At 48.2% G+C, this 25171-nt stretch overlaps 1 protein-coding gene across 1 annotated transcript in view; it reads left to right on the forward strand.

The window, feature by feature from the left end:
• The first annotated feature begins 544 nt into the window (after positions 1 to 544).
• The window catches only part of NLRC3 (NLR family CARD domain containing 3), a 51572-nt gene continuing 26945 nt past the window's right edge, over positions 545 to 25171 (forward strand). The window contains exons 1-6 of the mRNA XM_065412431.1: positions 545 to 618; positions 2637 to 2897; positions 14279 to 16022; positions 18612 to 18698; positions 21304 to 21387; positions 23357 to 23440. Of these exons, the coding sequence (XP_065268503.1) occupies positions 612 to 618; positions 2637 to 2897; positions 14279 to 16022; positions 18612 to 18698; positions 21304 to 21387; positions 23357 to 23440 (2267 nt within the window). The 5' untranslated portion in view covers positions 545 to 611. The remainder of the gene's footprint in view (positions 619 to 2636; positions 2898 to 14278; positions 16023 to 18611; positions 18699 to 21303; positions 21388 to 23356; positions 23441 to 25171) is intronic.

Raw genomic sequence — 25171 nt, forward strand, 5'->3', positions numbered from 1 at the left:
GACAGATTGATATTTAGCTCTTAGTATCGTGGGGATCAGGTGATAGCATCATGGATCTGGGCAGCAGCATCCTGGCATGGGTCTTGAACTGGGGCCCCGAGCTGTGGCATGACTGTGAATGAGAATTTCAGTGGCTTGCAGCCTGCTCAGTCTCTGGCAGTCGCTCTGGGAAGGGCTTCCATTATAAGCTTTCAGTAGAGTACCACACTTTCAGTCAGCAGCCTCACTGGCTGTAGTGCAGGATATTCTCCTGGTAGCTGCAAAAGCTTGTCTCAGCTGGAAGTGGCTCATGTCACAATGGCAGGGTAACCTTTCCTGTCGTTAAAGGTTCCTCCCCTCATGTTTTCCCAACAGGCTGCAAGGAAATGCACCTGTGGGTCAGGTTTTAAGTGGTGCTGGCTCCCACCCTGCTACTGATGCTTTTCTTCTCCCTCCCTCAGAAACATGGAAAAAGGCTAACTGTCGCAGAGTGAGCCGTGAATGGTGTGCCCTCACCGGGTCCCCAGCCTGAGAGGACAACGGGCAGAGTCAATGGGAAGGCAGTGGGGTCTGTCTGCCAGTCGTCACGCTGCAGTCGGAAAGAAGGCTTCTAATGCCACTGGGACCCCCTGATGGAAGGTGAGCAGGGGCGTGAAAGGCGAGTGTGCATAATGATTGGGGCTCTCTCTCAGCAGAAGTTCGTCTTTGGGTTGTCACTGGTGGCAGCTGCCAGGGGTTGCTGTTGTGAGCCAAAAGGTAACCTTGCTTTCTGACTCCTGGGAAAAGATGGGGAGCTTTCTCTGACGAGATTTCCTTGGTGTGAAGGGGCCATTTTCAATGACGACCTGTTTGGAAAAGATGAGGCTGCGAGGGGAAGGGTCTCCAGCCTGGTCTACACTAGAAAATTAGGTTTGATTAACTACGTCGGTCAGGATGTGAAAAATCGACACCTCTGAGTGGTGGTGTTTAGCTGACCTAAGTCCCTAAGTAGACAGCGCTAGGCTCATGGCAGAATTCCTCTGTTGACCTAGCTACCTCCTCTCAGGGAGGTGGATTAACTACAGTGACTGGAGACCCCTTCCCGTCGGTGTAAGTAGTGTCTACACTGAAGCACGGCTGTGCCACTGTAGTGTTTTAAGTGCAGACGAATCCTTCCTAGCTTGTCTTTTGAAAATTGAGCCACACAATTTTTAACCCCTCAAAGGCTGGACCAGAGTTACCAGTATTGTGCTGGGATATATTGGATACATTCTCTCACAGCCTTTGTTCCATTCAGTATAGCTGGCCTATACAGTATCATGCAGTGCATAGGATGAGGGGTGGGGATTAATGACCACAAAAGGACACACGTATGTTGCTATAAAGTCTTCTGATGTTGAAGCTGGCACCTGCAGAGCCCCTTTCTACTAGGCTGGTTCCTGAGGGACTTAGCTTAGGTGTCATTTCCTCTCCTAATGTAACCAAATATCCAAACGAGCCCCGTGTTCCCTAACACCAAGTCCAGTTTAAATAAGAAGGAGATGTTCAGAACGTGGCCAGAGAGGTGAATACATGTGACTGTCCAGCTTAACCAATCAGAAATGTGACAACAGCCATGTTTGAAATGTCGTACCTTTCCCAGACATGAAGAAGAGCTCTGTGTAACTTGAATGGTCTCTCTCACCAACAGAAGTCAGTCCAATAAAAGATATTGCCTCACCCTCCTTGTCTTTACAACAGCCATGGGAATTGTAAAGCAATGAAGGACAACCTTTATATTTATGGAGGTGTCATTCAGACTGGGAGGCATATCTCAAGTTGATCAGAGTTTTTAAATGGAGGTGGAAATCCCAGGAAGATAAGACTTTCTAGTAAGATTTCTGGTGCTTCACTTTTTCACTAGGGATGAAATCTTCCCAGAATGATCTTTCTTATGGTATTTTGCGTTGCTTACTTTGTAATGAAAGAGGTGCCAGGGCTCAAGCAATTTTTTTACTTTCATAACTGATACAGCAAGCCCAGAGGTGCCGGGGCTATGAACTGCCAAGCCTAGAGGTGCCAGGGCTCAGCCGTGGCACAAATTAAGCACCAGTATTTTGGCTTTTGGCCCAATCCAGGCTATGCAGAAATGCCCAGAAATAGTTTGAGTTTGACGTGAGTTTTTGGTGAAAGCTCACATTGGCTGAAACTGATTTGCACAGCCCCGTTGGGAAGCATTTGTATTTCTCAAGATTGTCCACTAAACCTTTCTCCCTTTGAGAAAGAGGTTTGATTGCCACCAATGCATTTGTATTTGGAATTTTTCTTCTAATGGATGAAGCAGAAATAATAGAGCAGGAACTTAGAAGCTCAGCTGGTGCTGGACTTGGTTTGGGATTTTCTCACTGGTGCCTGATGGCTTCAGCCTAGTGTCTTGTTTGGACAGACCTAGTCAGTTTCAGTTTTATCTCCTTATGTATTTCATTTCTGGGCAGCATGTTCTGTTCATTATGGTGCAGAGTCTATACAGAGACTGCCTTGTCCAAGCAGCGCCTTGCCACAGCTGTGTGATCTCCAAGAAACCTGCCTATCACCCTTCCGTCTCCTGTCACCCCTGAACAATGCATCCTCAGCACATAGAAGATCCAGATACTGTCAGTGACTCCTCACACTCATCACCCCCCCCCTCTTCCTCACAGGGGTTTGGATCAACCGCTACCAGAAGCAGCTGGTGAGGTCCATCTCGTCGCAGTTCCTGGAAGAGATCATCTGCTACATGAGGAAGCTGGATCTCCTCAGTGCTGAGGAGGCAGGCCAGGTTCAGGAGGTGAGCTCCCTGTCGGAGCAGGTGAAGGCAGTCATGGATCTTCTGGCTGGAAAGGGCAGCTATGCCTCTCAGTCCCTGCAGACTTACATAGAGACAACCAACTCCCAGCTCTATCTCCACATCACCGTCTATGGTAGGAGATGCTGTTCGTTGTCTTCTGTCTGTGTGCATGTGTGTCATAAAAGCCTCTGTGTGTGTGCGCACACGCGTCGGCATTGCGTGCTAGCAGATGTGTACCTGTAGCATTCACAGAGCCAGGTGTACCCTGGGGAGCTTTGCCCGAGTAAGGACAAAAAAGGACCTCTGGGTCTGACCCCTGTTGATTAAGAGAGCCCACTAAGGACGCTACCACTAAGACACTCAGACTCTAAGGTCAGAAGGGATCATCATGATCATCTAGTCTGACCTCCTGCATGTTGCAGGCCACAGAACCTAACCCGCCCGCTCCTGTAATAGACCCCCTAACTTCTGGCTGAGATATTGAAGTCATAGAATCATAGAACCATAGGGTGAGACAGGACCGCAAGGGTCATCTAGTCTAACCCCTGGCCAAGATGCAGGATTTGTTGCGTCTAACCCATCCAAGACAGGTGGCTATCCAGCCTCCTTTTGAAAATTGTCAGTGAAGGAACTTCTACAACCTCCCTAGGCAGTCTGGTCCATTGCCCTACTGTTCTTACAATTAGGAAGTTTTTCCTGAGATTCAATCTAAATCTGCTGTGCTGTAGTTTGAACCCATTGCCTCTTGTCCTGCCCTCTGTGCCAAGAGAGAACAACTTTTTTCCATCTTTTTTTATGGCAGCCTTTCAAGTATTTGAAGACCACTATCATGTTCCCCCCTTAATCTCCTCTTTTCCAAACTAAACATCCCCAGTTCTTTCAGCCTTTGCCTTGCGTTCCATCCCTTTGATCATCTTTGTCACTCACCTCTGGATCCTTTTCAGTTTCACCACGTCCTTTCTGTACACTGGTGGCCAAAATTGGACACAGTACTCCAGCTGAGACCCAACCAGTGGAGAGTAGAGCAGTACTATCACCTCTCGTGACTTGCATGCTATGCCTCTGTTAATCCAACCTAAAATTGCATTTGCTTTTTTTGCAACAGCATCGCATTGCTGACTCATGTTGAGGTTTGGATCCACCACAACTCCCAGATCCTTCTAAGCGGTGCTGCTGCCAAGCCAGTTATCCTCCATTCTGTATTTGTGCATTTGGTTTTTCTCCCTTAAATGTAGCACCTTACATTTGTCTTTGTTGAATTTCATTTTGTTTTCTATTCTCCAATTTATCAACATCCCTCTGAATTTTAGCTCTGGCCTCCAAAGTATTAGCAACCTCCCCAGCCTTCTGTCATCTGCAAACTTGATCAGTCTGCTCTCTATTCCTACATCTAGACCATTAATAAAGATGTTAAACAACACCAGACCAGAATAGATCCCTGTGGAACCCCACTTGAGACCTCCCTCCAATCTGACATCAGTCCATGAATAGTTACTCTTTGTTTGCTGTTATTTAACCAATTTTGTATCGACTTAATGGTAGTTCAGTTGAGCCCGCATTTCTCCACCTTACTTATGAGAACGTCATGTGGGACTGTGGCAGAAGCCTTGCTGAAGTCCAGGTATATTATGTTCACCACATTCCCCCTATCCACTAAACCAGTTACAGCGTCAAAGGAGGAAATTGGGCTGGTATGGCAGGATTTGTTTGTGGTAAATCCATGCTGGCTGCTAGTGATCACCCCTTCATCCTCCAGGTACTCGCAAATGGAATGTTTCATACATTGCTCCTGGTTTGGGGTACCAGCTGCTTTGTCCTGACTCAGACCTGTGAGCAGGTAACTTGAACTTCCTGAGAAAAACACACACACCAACTCTAGGCACATTCCCTTATGAGCCACTGCTCTCTGATCCACCCTCCCCACCTCTGGCATGGCAGAGCCAAGACGGGGCTATAGTGTGTTGAGGAGAAGGTGGAACAACCTGCAGAATCAGGACCCAAAATGTGGGCCCCGCTGCAAGGAGAAACCCCTCCTTTGTCTGACCTGCCCTGAGGAATGACCTCATTTTCTGTATTTCTCACCCTTGTCAGTTGCTAGGGACGTTTGCATGAAAAGAGGATCATTGTTGATTAGGACCAGACCTGCTTATCCGTCGCCTGCAGCTGCTTTCTTCTGATAGTGGCACTGCCATCACCACAATGTCAGTGGAAGATTATTTATGGGGGCTTAGTGTTCCGTGGTGATGAGGCGCACGTTGGAGACAGTCACTGAGAGAGTTACAGCTGTACGAGATGGCACCTTATGTAGTATATCTGCTTCCTGCATGTCCTGGAGTCCTGGCAGCAGATTCTAACCTGTGCAATTCCACTACACTCTGCCCACCATGGCATTTGCAGTTGAATCTTCTTCACTTCCAGCCATCACTGCTAAGTTGTGCTGCTGTGTGCTCTTTGGCGGTGGTTTAGAACATAAGAACGGCCATACTGGATCAGACCAATGGTCCATCTACCTCAGTATTCTATCTTCTGACAGTGGCCAATGCCAGGTGCTTCAGAGGGAATGAACAGAACAGATAATCATCAAGTGATCCATCCCCTCTTGCCCATTCCCAGCTTCTGGCAAACAGAGGCGAGGGACATCACCCCTGCCCATTCTGTACCTTTTCCAATTCCAGTAGATCTTTTTTGAGATGGGGCAATCAGATCTGCACACAGTATTCAAGATGTGGGCATACCATGGATTTATATAAAGGCAACATGATATTTTCTGTCTTATTATCTATCCCTTCCCTAATGGTTCCCAACATTCTGTTCGCTTTTTTGACTGCTGCTGCACATCGAGTGGATGTTTTCAGAAAACTATCCACAGTGACTCCCAGATCTCTTTCTTGAGTGGTAACAGCTAACTTAGACCCCATCATTCTGTATGTCTAGTTGGGATTAAGTTTTCCAATGTGCATTACTTTGCATTTATCAACATTGAATTTCATCTGCCATTTAGTTGCCCAGTCATCCAGTTTTGTGAGATCCCTTTGTAACTCTTCACAGTCAGCTTGGGACTTAACTCTCTTGAGTAGTTTTGTGTCATCTACAAATTTTGCCACCTCACTGTTTACCCCCTTTTCCAGTTCATACATGAATTATGGCTGTGTTGTACTCAAGAGGTAGCTGCGTTTCAGTGGGTGGCAAGGTGATCTCAGTAGTTTTGCTTGTTAAGTTTGTAAAGCATGTTTGGATCCTCTGAGATGGACGGGGCTACAGGAAGGTACACCTTAGCTGCCCGTTTTACTGGAAAAACAAGTTTTAGCATCTTAGAGCCAACGTGGCTACACAGAACAAGTTTTTTACCCTCTGCTGCCTCAAGCAGCATCAAGAGAAGCAGCAGCCATTGCTGATAGTGATATAGGAGACAGAGAGAGCTCAGTCAGTCAGCTCGACTCGGGTCCCAAGTGGGGCTGGCAGCCGTGGCAGTTAAAAACCCATTCTTTAACTGGCTCTGAGGGAGAGGGGTCATCTTGTCTGACCGGGAGCAGGTTAGAAGATAGAATAAGGAAAAAGAACGTGGGTGAAATGTTGTTGCTGAAATGCTTGTTTCTGGGGAGTAGGGGGAGAGACTGGAGTGTACATGCCCCAGCTTGGTAATTCCTCACCACGGGAGGCAAGGCTGCCAGGCTGCGGTCTGCTTGATCTGCCTGTCCTATGTGTGTTATGGGTCTGTGGGACTGGGGAGGCTGCAGGGAGCGTCTCTGCACCCCCAGCATGGTGGCAGAGCTCAGCCCCTACAACTGCCCCCAGGTGTGCAATGGCCCATGGGTGGAGTTGGGGATGAGGAGGAGGTCATGTCAGGACCTGAACCCTGTCCCAGACAGCAGGGCTGTCTAGATGCACAGGATGAGCATGCTGCAGCCCCTTCAGGCCTGTTCTACCTGTGTGCCTGGGAGCTGCAGGAGGGATTATGTCTGGTGTAGGAGCCCCACCTGAGGTGGTGCAGCTCCACACTGGCCCCAAGACAGGGCTGGGGCTCAGTGTGCATGGCCAGACCCTTAGAAAATGGCTTGGGTCATATTATGTTACAAATACTGTACAATGAAAGGGTGCACTTCCCTCAATATAGGGCTGCGGCTAACCACAACAATCTAGTGCTCAGGGATCTGGCAGTGACAGCACCTGGACAGAGCAAAGGGGCTTCCAAAAGCCCTCCCCAGCATAGTATGGGGAAGAAATCTAGGACTGAGTTTTTGTGCATGCGGAGCTGCACCCCCAGGAGCAGGCACCTAGCTCTGTCTCTCCTGTGGGAGCTGATCAAAGCCTCCTAGCCCACACACCCAATTTGTCTGTCTTCTCATTTCTCTGCCTCAGCAGCAGTTCAGTGTAAATCAGGTTGCTTAATAATTTGCCACCTAGACGTTGAAACGCTGCTTCAAGTGAGAAAGTTTGAATAATTCAATCAGGGCTCTACCGTCTGGATGATAATTGCACAGAAAAGCACTCAATAACATGATGGTGAAGGGATCACGAGTTAAAGTCTCGTTCTGTTTTGTTTCTGTGTGTCAGCATCATGCAGCCTCCAAACAAGAAGTCTTGTGCTATATTTAAAAAGTAATGGCCATGTTCTGATGATGATTTACTGAGTACCACAGTCCCCATCCCAGGGGTTTTACAAGCTAAATCCAGCATGGAACATACAGTGCAGACATTGGGCTGCTACTGTAAGCCATGCTATGGCAAACTGGAGTCATTGACAACTGAGTCTAAATGAGTCTGGGAAAGTCTTATCTGGTGCAACATATATCTTCTTCCAGCCCCTTGACATGCATATTCCATCAACATAGACTAGATAGGTTTCAGAGTGGTAGCCGTGTTAGTCTGTATCAGTAAAAACAACGAGGAGTCCTTGTGGCACCGTAGAGACTAACAAATTTATTTGGGCATAAGCTTTCATGGGCTAGAACCCACTTCATCAGATGCATGAAGTGAAAAATACAGGAGCAGGTATAAATACATGAAAGGACGGGTGTTGCTGTACCAAGTGAGAGGTCAGTCTAACAAGATGAATGAATTGATAACGCAATCCCCATCCTTTCAGGTATTTATATCTGCTCCTGTATTTTTTACTTCATGCATCTGATGAAGTGGGTTTTAGCCCACGAAAGCTTATGCCCAAATAAATTTGTTAGTCTCTAAGGGTATGTCTACACTACGAGAGTAGTTCGATTTTACTTAAATCGAATATGTGGAATCGATATTACAAAGTCGAACGTGTGTGTCCACACTAAGGACAGTAATTCGACTTTGTGAGTCCACACTAACGGGGCAAGCGTCGACATTGGAAGCGGTGCACTGTGGGCAGCTATCCCACAGTTCCCGCAGTCCCCGCTGCCCATTGGAATTCTGGGTCGAGCCGCCAATGCCTTCTGGGTAAAAAAATGTGTCGAGGGTGCTTTTGGGTAACTGTCGTCATCCAACCGTCACTCCCGCCCTCCCTCCCTGAAAGCGCCGGCGGGAAATCAGTTCGTGCACTTTTCTGGTCAGTGACATCGCGGACGCCACAGCACTGCGAGCATGGAGCCCGCTGCGACCATCGCTGCAGTTATGGCCGTTGTCAACACCTCGCACCTTATCATCCACCTTTCCCAGAGGCAGATGCTGAGAAATCGGGCGAGGAGGCTACGGCAGCGCGGTGAGGACCTGAAGTCTGAGAGTGGCACAGACCTGTCACAAAGCACGGGACCCCGCGCCGAGGACATCATGGTGGCAATGGGTCATGTTGATGTTGTGGAACGGCGATTCTGGGCCCGGGAAACAAGCACGGACTGGTGGGACTGCATAGTGCTGCAGGTCTGGGATGAATCCCAGTGGCTGCGAAACTTTCGCATGCGGAAGGGGACTTTCATGGAACTTTGTGAGTTGCTGTCCCCTGCCCTGAAGCACAATGACACCCGGATGTGAGCAGCCCTGAGTGTCCAGAAGCGAGTGGCCATAGCCCTCTGGAAGCTTGCAACGCCGGACAGCTACCGGTCAGTCGCGAACCACTTTGGCGTGGGCAAATCTACCGTGGGGGTTGTTGTCATGGAAGTAGCCAACGCAGTCGTTGAGCTACTGCTCTCAAAGGTAGTGACCCTGGGAAACGCGCAGGTCATCATAGATGGCTTCGCTGCGATGGGATTCCCAAACTGCGGTGGGGCTATAGATGGAACTCACATCCCTATCCTGGGACCGGACCACCAGGCCAGCCAGTACATTAACCGAAAGGGCTACTTTTCAATGGTGCTGCAAGCACTGGTGGACCATAGGGGACGTTTTACAAACATCAACATCGGATGGCCAGGCAAGGTTCATGACGCTCGTGTTTTCAGGAACTCTGGATGGTTTAGATGGCTGCAGGAAGGTATTTACTTCCCGGACCACAAAATAACTGTTGGGGATGTGGAGATGCCTATAGTCATCCTCGGGGACCCAGCCTACCCGCTAATGCCCTGGCTCATGAAGCCCTATACTGGCGCCCTGGACACTGAAAAAGAACTCTTCAACTACCGGCTGAGCATGTGCAGAATGGTGGTGGAGTGTGCTTTTGGACGTCTCAAGGGGAGATGGAGAACCTTACTGACTCGCTGTGATCTCAGCGAAACCAGTATCCCCATTGTTATTGCAGCTTGCTGTGTGCTCCACAATCTCTGTGAGAGCAAGGGGGAGACCTTTATGGCGGGGTGGGAGGTTGAGGCAAATAGCCTGGCTGCTGATTATGCCCAGCCAGACAGCCGGGCGATTAGAAGAGCCCAGCGGGACGCGCTGTGCATCCGGGAGGCTTTGAAAGCTAGGTTCCTGAGTGAGTAGGGTAACCTGTGACTATTAAGTTTGTTTACAGAGAAGCTGAACCTGCCCCCGTTTCTTTACCCAGTAAATGTTCACTATCCTCTCCAGTTACATACCCCGTTCACTCCGTTCCCCCCCTTCCAATACACGTTTAAAAATAAAATCACTTGAATTTTGTTAATGAACACCGTTTTCTTTATTACTGTTTTCTCGGTAAAGTGTTGAACCTGGGACGCAGACTGTGGTGGGGAGTGGGTGTAGTGTAGTGATGCAAAGGACGCTTCTAAACTCCAGGAATGACAGGCTCCGCACTGGTGGACTGGTTGTTTCAACAGAGCCTGCCACCCCTCCTGTTCGGGCCTCTGTGTGTGGGGGCTATGTGACTTTGTGGCAGGGGGAGGACGGTTACAGATCCCCTGCTGCGTGGCTCTGTGATCCAGGATAAGGACCGCTGCATAAGATCTCTAACCGCCCTCCCCCACCACAAAGTCACATAGCCCCCCCACACACACACACAACATGAAAACCACCTCCCAGACTGACCAGGGTAACTAGTGACTGCAATGTGTGTGTGCCCTGCTGCTGAACCTGCCCCCGCCTCTGTACCCTGGTAAAGGTGACTGTCCTGTCCAATTACCAACCCCCTTCCCCCCCTTCAGACAGACTCTCCTCTAAAAGAACATGATGGAAACAGTAATTAACAGAAACGTATTTTTTATTAGCAACTACACATGAAACTGGGGGATGAAACTTGGACGGGGGCTTGGGTGAGGCGGGAAGGAAAGGACTTATCAAATTTTGGGGAATGAGAGCCTTCTGGTACTTGAGCAGTCTGCAGGGGTGGAGTGAGAGTTTTCACGGACTCTGCCGCCCCTCCTTCTTGGGACTTTGGGTGAGGGGGGTATGGGACTTGGTGGCGGGGGAGGGCGGTTACAGATAGACTGCAGCGGGGCTCTGTCCTCCTGCCTCCGGTCCTGCAGAACATCCACAAGGCGCCGGAGCGTGTCCGTTTGCTCCCTCATTAGTCCAAGCAGCGTTTAAGTCGCCTGCTGGTCTTCCTGCCGCCACCTCTCCTCCCGTTCCATGTGTGATCGGTGCATTTGGGACAAGTTCTCCCTCCACTGGGTCTGCTGGGCTGCCTGGGCTCGGGAGCAGCCCATAAGTTCCGAGAACATGTCCTCCCGTGTCCTCTTCTTCCTACGCCTAATCTGCGCTAGCCTCTGGGAGTGTGATGCCAGGCTAGGTCGGGAGACAGTCGCAGCTGTGGGATGGGAAAAAGGGAGTGAATTCCTCAGAAAGATAAATTTAGTTGTGAACAAAGAACATAGTCTTTCTCTGTGAACAAGACCATGCACAGCACTTATCACATGCGCACTCAGGACAAGGTCGAATTTTCGGCCTTCGCATTCAGTGCCTGGGGTCTTGCAGTGCAGATCAGAGAAGTGGGGCAGGACACCGGAATTTGTGTAGCAGGCCGACATGGTAAGCCGTAGACTTGTGGCTGCTTAAAACTTTAATAATAGCACTGGCCTCCTTTCACGTTCAAAGCAATGCCAGTCCCTGCTGCCAGCAATCCGGCAAGCATGAACTCTGCCCCGTCCCACCCCCTCGCGGCTGTCCCAGGGAAAGATCCCTGTATGCTGCCCCTCTCCCGCCTCCACCGCGTGGCTGTAAACCGCCGGTTACATTTCTGTAAAGGAACAGGCAAGCAGTCCCAATACTAACATTCCCCTACCTAATTCAAAGCAGGTCACCATGAGCGACATCACTCTGATGAGGATTTCAGAGACGGAGAAAGAACGGATGCTTCGGGAAAGCCTGCAAAGACCAGGGCCGTATGCCGCCATGCTCTGCAAGGCAATGATACCCGAGTACTTGCTTGTCTCCTGGCGCGGAAATGTTTCGTACTACGGAGGACCCAATAAGGCCGCTCTCCCAAGGAACCTCATGCAAAGGCTTTCCAATTACCTCCAGGAGAGCTTCGTAGAGATGTCCCTGGAGGATTTCAGCTCTATCCCCGGACATATAGACCGGATTTTACTGTAGCTGCACTGGCAGGGACTAAACAGTAGAGCGGCTAGGGCAGAACAATCATGCTAAACCGGACATTGTTAGATTTTTTTTCAGTAGTTGCACTGCCAAGGACTGAGACGTTAAGCGCCTAGGGCAAAGTAATCATGCAAAACCCATTGTTAATATTGTTAATATTCCTGTTCTGTTAAAAGTAAATGTTTACATGTTTAAAACACTTACTGACTGATCCTTCCCCTGATTCTGTGTCCGGGTTAACGCCTGGGGACGGTTGGTAGGGGATCTCTGTAAGGGTGATGAAGAGATCCTGGCTGTCGGGGAAATCAGCGTTGTAAGCGCTGTCGACTGCCTCGTCCTCCTCATCTCCTTCCTCATCTTCCCCGTCCGCTAACATGTCCGAGGAAGCGGCCGTCGACAATATCCCATCCTCAGAGTCCACGGTCAGTGGTGGGGTAGTGGTGGCGGCCGCACCTAGGATGGAATGCAGTGCCTCGTAGAAACGGGATTTCTGGGGCTGGGATCCGGAGCGTCCGTTTGCCTCTTTGGTCTTCTGGTAGCCTTGTCTCAGCTCCTTGATTTTCACGCGGCACTGCGTTGCATCCCGGCTGTATCCTCTCTCTGCCATGGCTTTAGAGATCTTCTCATAGATCTTTGCATTCCGTCTTTTGGAGCGCAGCTCGGAAAGCACGGACTCATTACCCCACACAGCGATCAGATCCAAGACTTCCCGATCAGTCCATGCTGGGGCCCTCTTTCTATTCAGAGATTGCATGGCCATCTCTGCTGGAGAGCTCTGCATCGTTGCCAGTGCTGCTGAGCTTGCCATGATGTCCAAACAGGAAATGAGATTCAAACTGGCCAGACAGGAAAAGGAATTCAAATTTTCCCGGGGCTTTTCCTGTGTGGCTGGTCAGAACATCCGAGCTCGGACTGCTGTCCAGAGCGTCAACAGAGTGGTGCACTGTGGGATAGCTCCCGGAGCTATTACCGTCGATTTCCATCCACACCTAGCCTAATTTGACATGGCCATGTCGAATTTAGCGCTACTCCCCTCGTTGGGGAGGAGTACAGAAGTCGAATTTAAGAGACCTCTATGTCAAACTAAATACCTTCGTGGTGTGGACGGGTGCAGAGTTAATTCGATGTAACGGTGCTAAATTTGACATAAACTCCTAGTGTAGACCAGGCCTAAGGTGCCATAAGGACTCCTCGTTGTATAGACTAGATAGACTCCCTTAGGCCTTGTCTACACAGAAAAGATTTTTTTCAGTATAATCTAAGAAGTGCATTTAAACTGTTATCATTATACCAGTATCGATCCGAACGTGAATGCTCCTACTGCAGTAAAAGAATGGCCTTTGTCAGTTTCACTTTTCTCGCTTGGGAAAGAGTTGAAGTTAAATCTAAAAAAGCCACTCTTATTCTGGAATAAGACTGTCCACATGAGTAACAATATTGGTATAACTGGTAAAACTTTCCTGTGTACACAAGGCCTTCAACTGACTGACTGACCCACTCACTACCATGTTGTTTGCATCTCCTCCTTACCCATCAGCTCTGAATTTGGCCAAGAGAGTCTAGCAAGAAAAGCAGCTAAGAGGAAAGGGTGTATGAAGATGTAAGTTAATTACCCTCTACTTCAATGTACCCTTGCTTTCTTAGACTCCGTAATACTCCATCTAAGGGAGTGGGAGACAGTGTAAGGTGTTCCAGCCTACACCACCCTCTGACTGACCTGCCAGTGGAACTGCACTGATGCAAAAACCACGTTCCTTTGGAAGCCACAGAGCTGCTTATTTCTGTGAAGGACACTCTGAGTGGGGAACTTGCACTCCAAGATTTGGAGTTGAACTTGTGCTGAACTCGGCCCATAACTCACTTTGGTTTGTTGTGAAACTGTGATTGACTTAACTGGCAGGCACAGCGAGGTGTTAGCGCAGCTAGGGGAACCATTACCATGAAAACAAAAGGGTCGCTAATGGATATCAGGAAAGCTTTGTATGAGGCCTGAGGTTCAGCACCAGTTCAAATCTCAGACTGCGAGAGAGGCTCTCCCCCAGAAATCAATGGTTCCATTTTATTTGAACCAGCGTTTTCTATCAAGGCAATTTAAGACAAGTGCTACTTCTTCCACTGGGAACTAGATTGATGGGATCACAGCTGGGAGAATTTGTGACCATTGTTGTCAAAGATTTGCCACTTCAGGCTTTTTAAACTTCATTATGAAACATTTTAAACTAAACTGAACAAAGTCCTACAGCACGTACAGTAGGGACAGTTGTGCATTTGCTTGGGGGCTGGAGTAGATGACTCCATCTCTAACTTCAGTGATTCAGTGAGAGGTGCAGTCTCCTGCCCTGACATTCAGTTTACACATTACTCGACAAAGTAGAGGTAACCAGCAACTAAAGCAGTTCCAGCCCCGTCCTTCTGGTCAGCTGGTGGATGTGTCTGAGTAATGAGAACCTTGCTCCCCATTACAATCACATCCACAGCCAGTGCAACCCTCCCCCTTGGTTGCAAGTTTTCAAACCTGTTTTCCTGACCTCCAGAAGCTCCAGCTGGCTTCTCTTCCCTGCAATAATGAGAAAAAGTCAGGCTGTGCCTATTGCTTATGCTTGTGGTCATTGTCTGTCTCCCTCTTAACCTATTTTGCTTTTCTCTACACAGACCCTATGGTGCAAAAGCATTTGGAAAGTCTCCAGAACCGCTATGGAACTGGTGTGGAACTTGGGCAGCTGGAGAGGCTCACTAATCTTCTGCTGGTGGAAGGCTTGACAGATATTCAGCAGAAAGAGCATGATGTCATGCAGATTGAGGCCACCAAAGGCATGAGAAATGTTGCCAAGAAAATCCCCCTGGAGAAGCTCTTCCTACCTCTGTCTAAAGTCAGCATTCCTCCTCGTATCTCTGTGACCGTGGGCGTGGCTGGGATCGGCAAAAGCACTTTGGTGAAACTGTTTGTTTGCATGTGGGCCAAAGGGGAGGTCAATAAGGACATCATATTCGTGCTGCCTCTCACCTTCCGGGAACTGAACACTTATGAGAAACTCTCTGCTGAGAGGCTCATCCGGTCGGCATTCCCTCATATCACTGAACCCAGCTTTATCTCCAATGGCACTGCCCGGATTTTACTGATTCTGGATGGCTTGGATGAGTTTAAGACTCCTTTAGATTTTTCCAACACAGTCGTTTGCACGGACCCCAAAAAGGAAATTCAAGTGGATAGTCTGATCACCAATATTATCCGTGGCAACCTGTTCCAGGAAGCTTCCATTTGGGTCACTTCACGGCCCACAGCAGCCAGCCAAATCCCAGGTGGCCTAGTTGACCGGATGACAGAAATACGAGGTTTTGGAGCTGTGGAGATCAAGGACTTCTTGGATCAGATGTTCCTTGAGAACAAAGACTTATCCAGTCAAGTCTTGGGTCAGATCAAGGCTAACAGATCTTTGTACACAATGTGTACGGTTCCTGCCTTTTGCTGGATATCTGGCTCCTCAATGGGCTATTTCCTAAAGAACAGCACTGATCAATCCCAAGAAATGACAACTGTTCCTAAGACTTTATCAGAAATCTACTCCTATTACTTTAAAATGGCACTGAGTAGTGACTGGCAGGAAAAACAGAAGGAGACTCCCAGGATAGAACAAGCTATAAACAACAGCAAAAAAATTATTGGTAACCTGGGTCGGCTGGCATTTTATGGTCTGCTCAAGAAGAAGTACGTATTTTACGAACAAGACATGAAAGCCTATGGCATAGACCTCTCATCACTACAAGGCAGCTTGTGCAGTAGGATGTTACTCAAGGAAGAGATGCAGTTTTCCACTGTCTACTATTTCTCCCATTTAACCCTTCAGGAGTTTTTGGCAGCCACTTATTACTATGCTTCAGCAAAGCGAGCAATATTTGATCTCTTCACTGAGAGCGGGATGTCCTGGCCTAAGTTTGGTTTCCTCAATCACTTTAAGAACGCTGTCCAGAGATCACTGCAGTCAGAGGACGGGCAGCTGGATATCTTTGTGCGCTTTCTCTCTGGACTTCTTTCCCCGCAGGTGAACAAATTGCTGTCCGGTTGGCTCTTGATAAAGGATGAGCATAACAGCTTCCGAAGCCACGTGATCAGCTTTCTCCAGAGCTGCCTGAACACTGACTATGTCATCTCCTCCAGGACTGTGAACGTCATGCAGTGCTTGTATGAAGTGCAGCACATGGAGCTGGCCAAGACTGTGGAGGAAGCTATGAAAAACGAGAGCTTAGCTGGGATGTTAACGCCAGTGAATTGCTCTGCCCTGGCTTATCTCCTGCAGGTCTCTGAGGTGTGCATGGAGGAGACAAACCTCTCCAACTGCCTCACCTACAATATCTGCAAAAGTCTGCTTTCCCAGCTCCTCTTCTGCAGTAATCTCCGGTAAGTCAGATCAGGGTTTTGTGTAGGGACCGGGACTATTTCCATGTTTCTGTGACATGCGGTAGAAAGTAGCAGCTGTTTAAAGGATATGTGGCAATTATTTTATTCATGACTATTGTCCTGCAAACAGAAATATACTCTGAGGATGGTATTAGGATGACTAGATAGCAAATGTGAAAAATCAGGACAGGGAGTGGGGGTAATAGGTGACTATATAAGAAAAAGCCCCAAATAAAATCGGGACATCTGGTCACCCAAGATAGGATGGTCATGTGGTACTGAGAAATATGTGTCATGTTCAGAGCAGGGGGCTGAAAGTCCAGACTCTTGGGGTCTTCTAGTGCAGGGGACTAGAGTAGAAAACCTCTTGAGCTCCCTTCCAGTCCTATGATTCTATTATTCTATTTTTGGCTCTGCCACTGACCTGCTGTATGACCTTGGGCAAGTCAGTCCAGCTCTGTGCTTCAATTTCTCCACTTGTAAAGGGAGAGGATAATACCTACTTCGCAGGGGTGATGTGAGGCTTGGTTAATCCAGGGTCTATTGCAGGAGTGGGTGAGGTTCTGTGGCCTACGATGTGCAGAAGGTCAGACTAGATGATCATGATGGTCCCTTCTGACCTTAAAGTCTATTAGTCTAATATATTCAAAATGCCATCTGTTCTTTGGGTGAAAGAAGCGGGAGAAGTGGAAGTGGCAGTGCTAATATGCCAAACAGCATGCTGTGTTTGTTATTACCTATGTATATCAATGGCTGATGAGCTATCCTGAGATGCTACTAGTATTGCATTATGGGGGCCACTTAGGAGACCACGGAGTCTGGAACTGGGGTTTTTGCTTTGTAGGCTGGTAGAGATAACAAGACTAATAGGAGGCAAGTGGTTTTACTTGAACTACTTTCACATTGTACCTTCACCTCTGAGGAGCAGAGGCTAATTCAGTTGCCTTCACTTTATAGTACTTGGCCTGTCTGCTGAGGTTACCATAATAGGTGTCAATTTAATTGGGTGAGGGATGATATGGGCACTTCTCCACTAGGACTTGGACTCAGATCCCCAACTCATTTCACATTGGCCAATGGACAGCCCTTAAAAGATCTTTAGTTATTGCTGGCCTGGATGAATGAGAATCAGCAACTCACAGGTAGAAGATTTTGTGTTTCACTCACAGTCCCCTGAGCAATCCAGGGGTCTATTGGATCTTTATACCATTTGAGGCTGGTTTAGTACCCCCATTGGCAGGGGTGAAAGTAACTTACAGGACTTACCGGTACTGCTGGAGTCATGAGGGGGGCGTGGCCTCATCCAGAAGAGGCGGGGCCTCTCAAGATTTAAAGGCCCTGGGGCACCGGCTGTGGCTGGGAACCCCAGGGCCTTTAAATCAACCCCGGGCTCCCAGCTGCAGAGGTGGCTGGGAGCCCCCGGGGCAAATTAAAGGGCCCGGGGCTCCCTGCAGCGGCGGGAACTCCGGGCCCTTTAAATCCCGGCCCCAGCCCAGCTGCCGGAGCTGCGGGCGTGATTCAAAGGGCTTGGGGCTCCCCGCAGTGGCGGGTAGCTCTGAGCCCTTTAAATCCCAGCCCCAGCCCAGCCGCCGGAGCTGCGGGAGGGATTTAAAGAGCTCGGGGCTCCCCGCAGTGGCGCGGAGCTCTGAGCCCTTTAAATCCCAGGCCCAGCCCAGCTGCCGGAGCTGCGGGGGGGATTTAAAGGGCTCCATGCGCAGGGATTTAAAGGGCAGTGGCGGGGAGCCCCAAGCCCTTTAAATCCCTGCGCATAAGCCGGTGCGGTCCAGCACGGCGTACCGGCTCTTGCCGGTACACTGGACCGGACCGGACCGGCTTACTTTCACCTCTGCCCATTGGATAGTCATCCCCAAAAGTCACCTGTCGCTAATATCAGACTTAGCGACAAGTGGACAAGGTACGACCAGATGACAAGGACCGGCACTGGCTTAAACACAGTGCATTTTAGTGTTGTGCATGCCTAGAGCATGTGTTTAATGGTCATGACATGACCTGTGGCAGCTACAACCTAGTGCCATCTTACAAGACTTATAAAGAGAGGCCCCGGGGCAGCGCAGAGTCCTGTATCGCTATCCTGGAATAGGCTTTACACTCCTGCCCTATCTTTCATTGGAGGAACCCAAAGGACTTAAATGTGATTTTTGCATAAGTGAAGCATCTCCAAGTTTTTAGAGGACATTCTCTTTGGAAGAGTAGGGCCTCCTAGAGTTATCCTGGGATGCTGGTAAGTGTGACTGAGTTATCCTAGAGAGAACAGACTCTTCCGGCGCTGTGCATATGGAATATTCTCTAGTCATGAGGATCAGCAGCATATGGGCTCTCGGCTCCTTGCTGGGGGATAGTGGGGGAGGTCAGCTTCACTGTGAAAGTCAGCATCTCAAGGAACACACTACCTCTGATGGGGGTCGCTCTGTGAACTCTTGAGCATAGAAGCTACACAGATCAGGATCTCTTCATTTTTTCTGAGAGCTCTCACTCTCAGCAGCTCAAAATGGACATTTTCTCCTCCTCCTCGTATTATCAAAATGCTTTGTTCTCAGCCATCTCTTCTTCTTTTGCTTTGTTGGCCAGGCTGGACAATAACAAGTTTAAGGACAATGTGATGGAGCTGTTGGGCAGCGTGCTGAGCGGGAAGGATTGTCAGATTCAAAAGATGAGGTACTGGCTGGCATTCATAAAATATTTTGGGGTGTCACTGCAGTGGTCATTTAAACATCTAAACATTCACATGATCTAAGCCGTGTTGTAAGATGTGCCCTCAACACAGCATTGCACCATGTGTCTCCGCATGTTCATCCGCTCAGTGTGCAGCGGCAGTCAACAAAGAGAACAGAACAGAGACCATTAGGAAAGGGAGAGAGAATAAAACAGAAAATATCATAATGCCACTATATAAATCCATGATACGCCCACACCTTGAATACTGTGCACAGTTCTGGTCACCCCATTTCAAAAAAGATACATTAGAATTGGAAAAGGTGCAGAGAAGGGCAATAAAAATGATTAAGGGTATGGAACAGCTTCCATACGAGGAGAGATTAATAAGACTGGGACTTTTCATCTTGGAAAAGAGACGACTAAGGGGGGATATGGTAGAGGTCTACAAAATCATGAGAGGTGTGGAGAAGGTGAATAAGGAAGTGTTATTTACCCCTTCACATAACACAAGCACCAGGGGTCACCCAATGAAATTAATAGGCAGCAGGTTTACAACAAACAAAAGGAAGTATTTCTTCACACACAACACAGTCAACCTGTGGAACTTGTTGCCAGGGGATGTTGTGAAGGCTAAAAGTATAACTGGGTTCAAAAGAGAATTAGGAAAGTTCAAGGAGGACAAGTCCATCAATGGCTATTAGTCAAGATGGTCACAGATGCAACCACATGGTCTGGATGTCCCTAGGCCTCTTGACTGCCAGAAATATCTGGCACTGGCTGCTGTCAGAGACAGAATACTGGGCTAGATGGACCATTGATCTACATGGATCCAGTATGGCCATTCTTATGTCTGACTTGCAAGCCCTGGCCGCACACTAATCATCTTCTCCACACTAAATTTGACCTTTTTGTCTCTATTAATATTGCTGTAGAGCCCGTTGAGATATGTTCTAGTAGTTCAATGCATACAGGTAACTGTTTAACACCCCCCCCCCCCCAGAAGTTTGGGTAACCAACCTGCCTGCTAAACTGGTGCTCAATCCCACCTTAACTGACCAGCAAACGCCTCCTCTAACAGGGGGACTTCCAGGGTGGAGGCTCCCCTGCTGGACAACGCTGATTGGCCAAGATGATGATGATGTCCTTTGCTGGTATGAGGATGGATGTTTATTGTAATCACAGTCAGGATGGCGGCTCTGGGAGCACACGTTTGTCAAGAGGGGTAGGTGAGCAGGGCAGGTCTCCCACTTCCACACTGTCTCTCTACACAGCTAATTGCAGTTCATGGGCAGACTTCGACTCTCAAAACTTGTGATCAGTGCCACCTAGACCAGTTATTTTCAGCTAGATTTCAGCCTCTGACTTTTTCCGAAGCCTGCTGCTTGAGCGGCAAATTGTGGCCGAAAGCAGGGAAGTGAGGACTGTGGTTTGTACTAAGTTTTACTGGAGTTTTGCTCCCCAAATTGCAGTTCCCAGCTCTCTTGGGCGGGGGGATCTGAAATGTAGAATTAACAAGGAATGGTTCCCGTGGTCTCAGACACTAAAGTGCCAGTGCAGACAGAGTGCTTTGCAATGCTGGTGGAGGCGCACTCTGAGCTCTTCTGAGAAAAGGCATTCATAAAGTCGCCAGGCCACAAGCAGTGCTGATGCCTTCAAAGTCAGCGGTGCAGATAATTCCCAGTACCATACACTGGCAGGTTACTGGAGTCTCTCAGGCGAGGTTTGAGGACCTGGATGACACAGCCCAAGGTGAGGGGGCTGTTACAGGATTGGGTGGGGCTTGTGACATGTAGGAGGTCAAACTAGCGGTTCATGATGCTCCCTTCTGGCCCAGATCTCTGAGTCTGGGAGTTATCTGGAATGTTAAAGTCGGGTCTGGTTAGTGGCCCATGTCTGAAAACTGTGGGGCAAATGGATAACCCTGTAGGACACCAATGCTGAGTATAGTGTTCTTCCGCTTAGCACTGCTCTTGAGGATGAGTTCGTGGCTCCTTGTTCTCCTGCCCCCTTAGAGCAGGAGACCCTCACCTCTCTGGGAGCACCGGGCCCCCAGCAAGCAGAGTCTGCCTTTCCCCACCTACCTCTTCCTTCCTCCAGCTCTGTGCCCCTGCCCAGACTCCCTCTCATTTCCACATGAGTCATTGCCTGCCCCAGTGTGGTACAGCACCTTCCCACTGCCCTCCTGGGGCCCAGACAGCGAGAGCCGTCAGTCACAGCCGCAGAGCACAGCCAAGGACAGGGATGGCTCGCTGGGGCTGTGGGACTTGTTGCAGGAATGATTTCCAGTCCAGCGAGGTGGTCTCTCAACAGCCAGCACCTCTCCCTGCACCTGCCATTGCCCTCAGTCCCCAGATGACATATACCTAGGGATCAACTGGTTTCCAAAGGGTTAACATGATCTTATAATGAACCAATGGAACTGTATTTGTCAAACGTAATATGGTCACCTCCATGTTATAACAGTATTCCTCTTCCATGCAAATTCCTCAGCTGTGTCCTTGGCAGTTTCTGTGGCTGGCAGTGGGCTTGGAGGGATGTAATGGGCTAGGAACTGTATTTATTCTCCTTAGACTAGAGGCTAACTCCAGTTTCTTTTCCCGGACAGCTTGGCAGAAAACCAGATCAGTAACAAAGGGGCCAAAGCCCTCGCCAGATCCCTGATGGTCAACAGGAGCCTGACAGTACTTGAGTAAGTTTCGTATGTTTCCTAGTTGATGTCATCCACCCTGTGAGCAAACATGGGTGCCTGCAGCGCACTCACGTGCTGTCAGCTGTTTCCTTCATGAAAATTGATTAAATAGAACGGGTGATGTCAGCTGACCTTAATTTCTCCACATTGGAGGATGGCTCCTGCCCACCGTAATCAGTTCCCAGAAGAGATGCATAATGTTGTTGTAGTATTTTAGACTGGTGACTAATGAGAGAAATGTCAGCTGCCAAGGTTGTTTTCTCTTTCTGAAATCAGCTGTCACCAAATTTCAAAGATTTCAACCCCAAAGCAGCTTGAACAGCTGAAATCCAGTAAGAAAGCTCATGTGATGCCCTCTTGTGAAAAAATGAAAGGTTAAAATCCCTTCCCTGCTCCCCCCACGTTCAGAATGAACGACATTGCAGATTTCAAGATCCTTCTTGGAGTAGCCTCTGCACATTCCCACTCCTGGGATGTGCCGGCAGTGCAGCTCTGACGTCCATCAGTGCATCCCCTAATGAGTGTGACAGTGCAGAGTCCATCTCATATGAGCAACATTCATTCCTAGTTCGTTGGTGGCCTGATACAATGTCCACTGAAGGCAATGGGAGTCTTTCCATTGTCTTTAGTGGACATTCAAGCAGACCCTGGGAACATGGAAATGAACGGTGGCAGTCAGTAGCCTGTTACAAGTTACTAGTATATTAAACATGCCAAGCATATCTTGCAACCTGCCCTGGCCCAGATGTGGAACATGACCTGTGACAAAGATTCAAAATGAGGGAGCCCAAAAAGTTATTCATCCAGGAAATGTAAGACTCTGTATGATTCCTTCCTGGGGTGTGAAAAACTCTCTCTACAACCTCAGTTTCGCAGTTATTTATTTGTGATGTAAATAATTTTCAAGAATAATAGTCGGGGGACACCAAACTCGTGTGAAATGTACTCAACTTTTCGATGTAAAGCTATACATCTAGGAACAAAGAACATAGGCCATTCTTATGGGATGGGGGACTCTACCCTGGAAATCGGTGACTCTGAAAGAGACTTGGGGGTCATGGTGGGTAATTAGCTGATGATGAGTTCCCAGTGTGACGCTGTGCTGAAAAGAGCTATTGCGATCCTTGAACACACAAACAGGGGAACCTTGAGGAGGAGCAGGCAGGTTATAGTACATCTGTTTGGCACTGGTGCAACCACTGCTGGAATCCTGTGTCCAGTTCTGGTGTCCCCAGTTCAAGAAGGATGTTGATAACTTGGAGAAGGTTCAGAGAAGAGCTGCAAAGATGATTAAAGGATTGGAGAACCTGCCTTACAGTGACAGACTGAGCTCCTTGAGCTTAATTAGCTTAACAAAAAGAAGGTAAAGGGGTGACTTGATCACAATCTGTTAAATACCTACATGGGGAACAAAGAATTGACAATAGGCTCTTCAGTCGAGCAGACAAAGATCTAACAAGGTCCAATGGCTGGAAGTTGAAGCTAGACAAATTTAAGACTGGAAATAAGGTACAAATTTTAACAATGAGGGTAATTAACCAGTGGAATGACTTACCAAGGGTTATGGTGGATTCTCCATCACTGGCAAGTTTTCAATCAATACTGGATGTATTTTCTAAAAGTTCTGCTCTAGTTCAGACAGGAACTACAGTAATTCAGGGAAGACCTCTGGCCTGTGTCCTACAGGAGGTCAGACTAGATGATCACAATGGGCCCATCTGGCCTTAGCTGTGAATCTATGGAATGATGGACAGTTGACTCTTGACTCCTCCCATGATGATCTATTAAACTGCACTAAAGACACCCTGAGATCCAGTAACAGAGGCTAAGCCCCAGTGGCTTGGAAGATCAAGGTTTAAACTGAACGCCCACCCTTAACTCTCCCTTGTCAGACCAGTTTTGTTCTTGTCCGGATTTTCTAACTTTAGCGTTTTTGTCTCTCTTTATCCTCGCTCCGCCTTCTCCCCAGCCTTCGCAGTAATGCCATCGGACCCACAGGGGCAAAAGCATTGGCTGATGCACTGAAAATAAATCAAGTCCTACTCTCCCTGAAGTAAGTGCTGTTGGTTTCCCTTCCTTGGCTTCTTCTGAAAGCTAATTCCTAATAGACATAATTGTATATGCGAGAGACCGCTGTGTGGGTGTGAACAGTCTTCATCTCACTGGCTATCAGATGTTCAAATGACTAGACCAGAAAGATTGTGGGTAGTAAACGGCTGCCTTCATCCCAGTACAAGTACAGTCAGCTTGCAGCAGGTGGTTGTCACAAGAGCAGTAGCCATAGAAATGATGTGTCACTTGCAATGTCCAGGAACAACCTTTTCCTGGCAGGGCTTTGGCAGACAACTCCTGAGAGTCCATCTTAACTTTACAGGGGACCCAGGAGAAGCCACCTTGGAAATGCTACTTAGTTCTCTCCAGATGCCCAGCTGAAGTGGGAGATGCGCTCACTGAAGCTGCTAGCTCTTTACAGTGATGCTGTGCTTTATGGTGTCGTGTCAAAAGGGCTGTCCCAGCATTAGAAACATTGCATGTGGTGTTGGGTTGAAAGGTGCGTCAGAACGACAGAGGTCTCTAATTGTCATTGTCGTGGGCTAATTCTAGGCTTCCCTGCAGTGAGGGACACAGCAACATCTATGTTGTGTTCTTGGATTTTCTCTGCTATCCCTCTTCTTTAATAAGATGAGGTCAGGTCCAGGGCAAATTGTTTGTACCTATAAACGTACTGCATTTGCACTTTGGCTATGGAATGAGGAGAAACTCAGTGGTTTTGACTGAGTTGCACTCTGAGGTTTTGGAGTTGTTGGACTTTTGGGCCCATGTGGACGGAAATCAAAGGAATTGTTCACGTGATTCCCTAGCAACTGAACCTGTTGAGTTTTGTATTTCATAGGTTACGGATCCAGTGGGTCTGGTGCACCTCTCCGAGTTGCTGGTGTAAATCAGGAATAGGAAGTCAATGAACTTATGCCAATGAGAAGCCAAGGGAAGATCAGAATCAAGCCCAATAGATCTAGAGATTGGCTCAAACCACAAAATTGAGATCGGATTTTGAATATCCTCCTCCCCAGTTTGAGGTGTGATGGAGTCAAGCTGAGGAATTCTGGCTGCAGCCCAGGTCTACTTATATCTTCTTGCCCTGAACCAACTATCCAGAACTACTTTGAATTCTCCCTCCTCCCCCTTTCTCTCTGTAGAAGTCATAGAGCATAACTTAGTACATGGACTGAAGGATTGGAATGCATCTGGTTGGGGTGTACATGCTGATATGTATGTCTTATTATTCAGTACAATATCTATTGACTTACTGTCTTGTTTATATTTATTTAATTATTCTCCATATTGAGATTCAACTGCTATTTAAAAATCATGATTATGTAAAAATAAATAGGCAGCAAGTTTTAAAACAAACAAAAGGAAGTATTTCTTCACACAACGCACAGTCAACCTGTGGAACTCATTGCCAGGGGATGTTGTGAAGGCCAAAAGTATAACTGGGTTCAAAAAAGAACTAGATAAGTTCCTGGAGGACAGGTCTGTCAATGACTATTAGCCAAGATGGTCAGAGACACAACCCCATGTTCTGGGTGTCCTAAACCTCTGACTGCCAGAAGCTGGGACTGGATGACAGAGGATGGATCACATGACGATTGCCGTGCTCTATTCATTCCCTCTGATGCACCTGGTACCATCCACTGTCGGAAGACAGGATACTGGTCTAACCCAATATGGCTGTTCTTATGTTCTTCTGACTGCACTGAGGGATGGAGAAGAGCAGGAAGGC

This window comes from Emys orbicularis, chromosome 10, assembly GCF_028017835.1.
Source record: "Emys orbicularis isolate rEmyOrb1 chromosome 10, rEmyOrb1.hap1, whole genome shotgun sequence".
Classification (NCBI taxonomy): Eukaryota; Metazoa; Chordata; order Testudines; family Emydidae; genus Emys; species Emys orbicularis.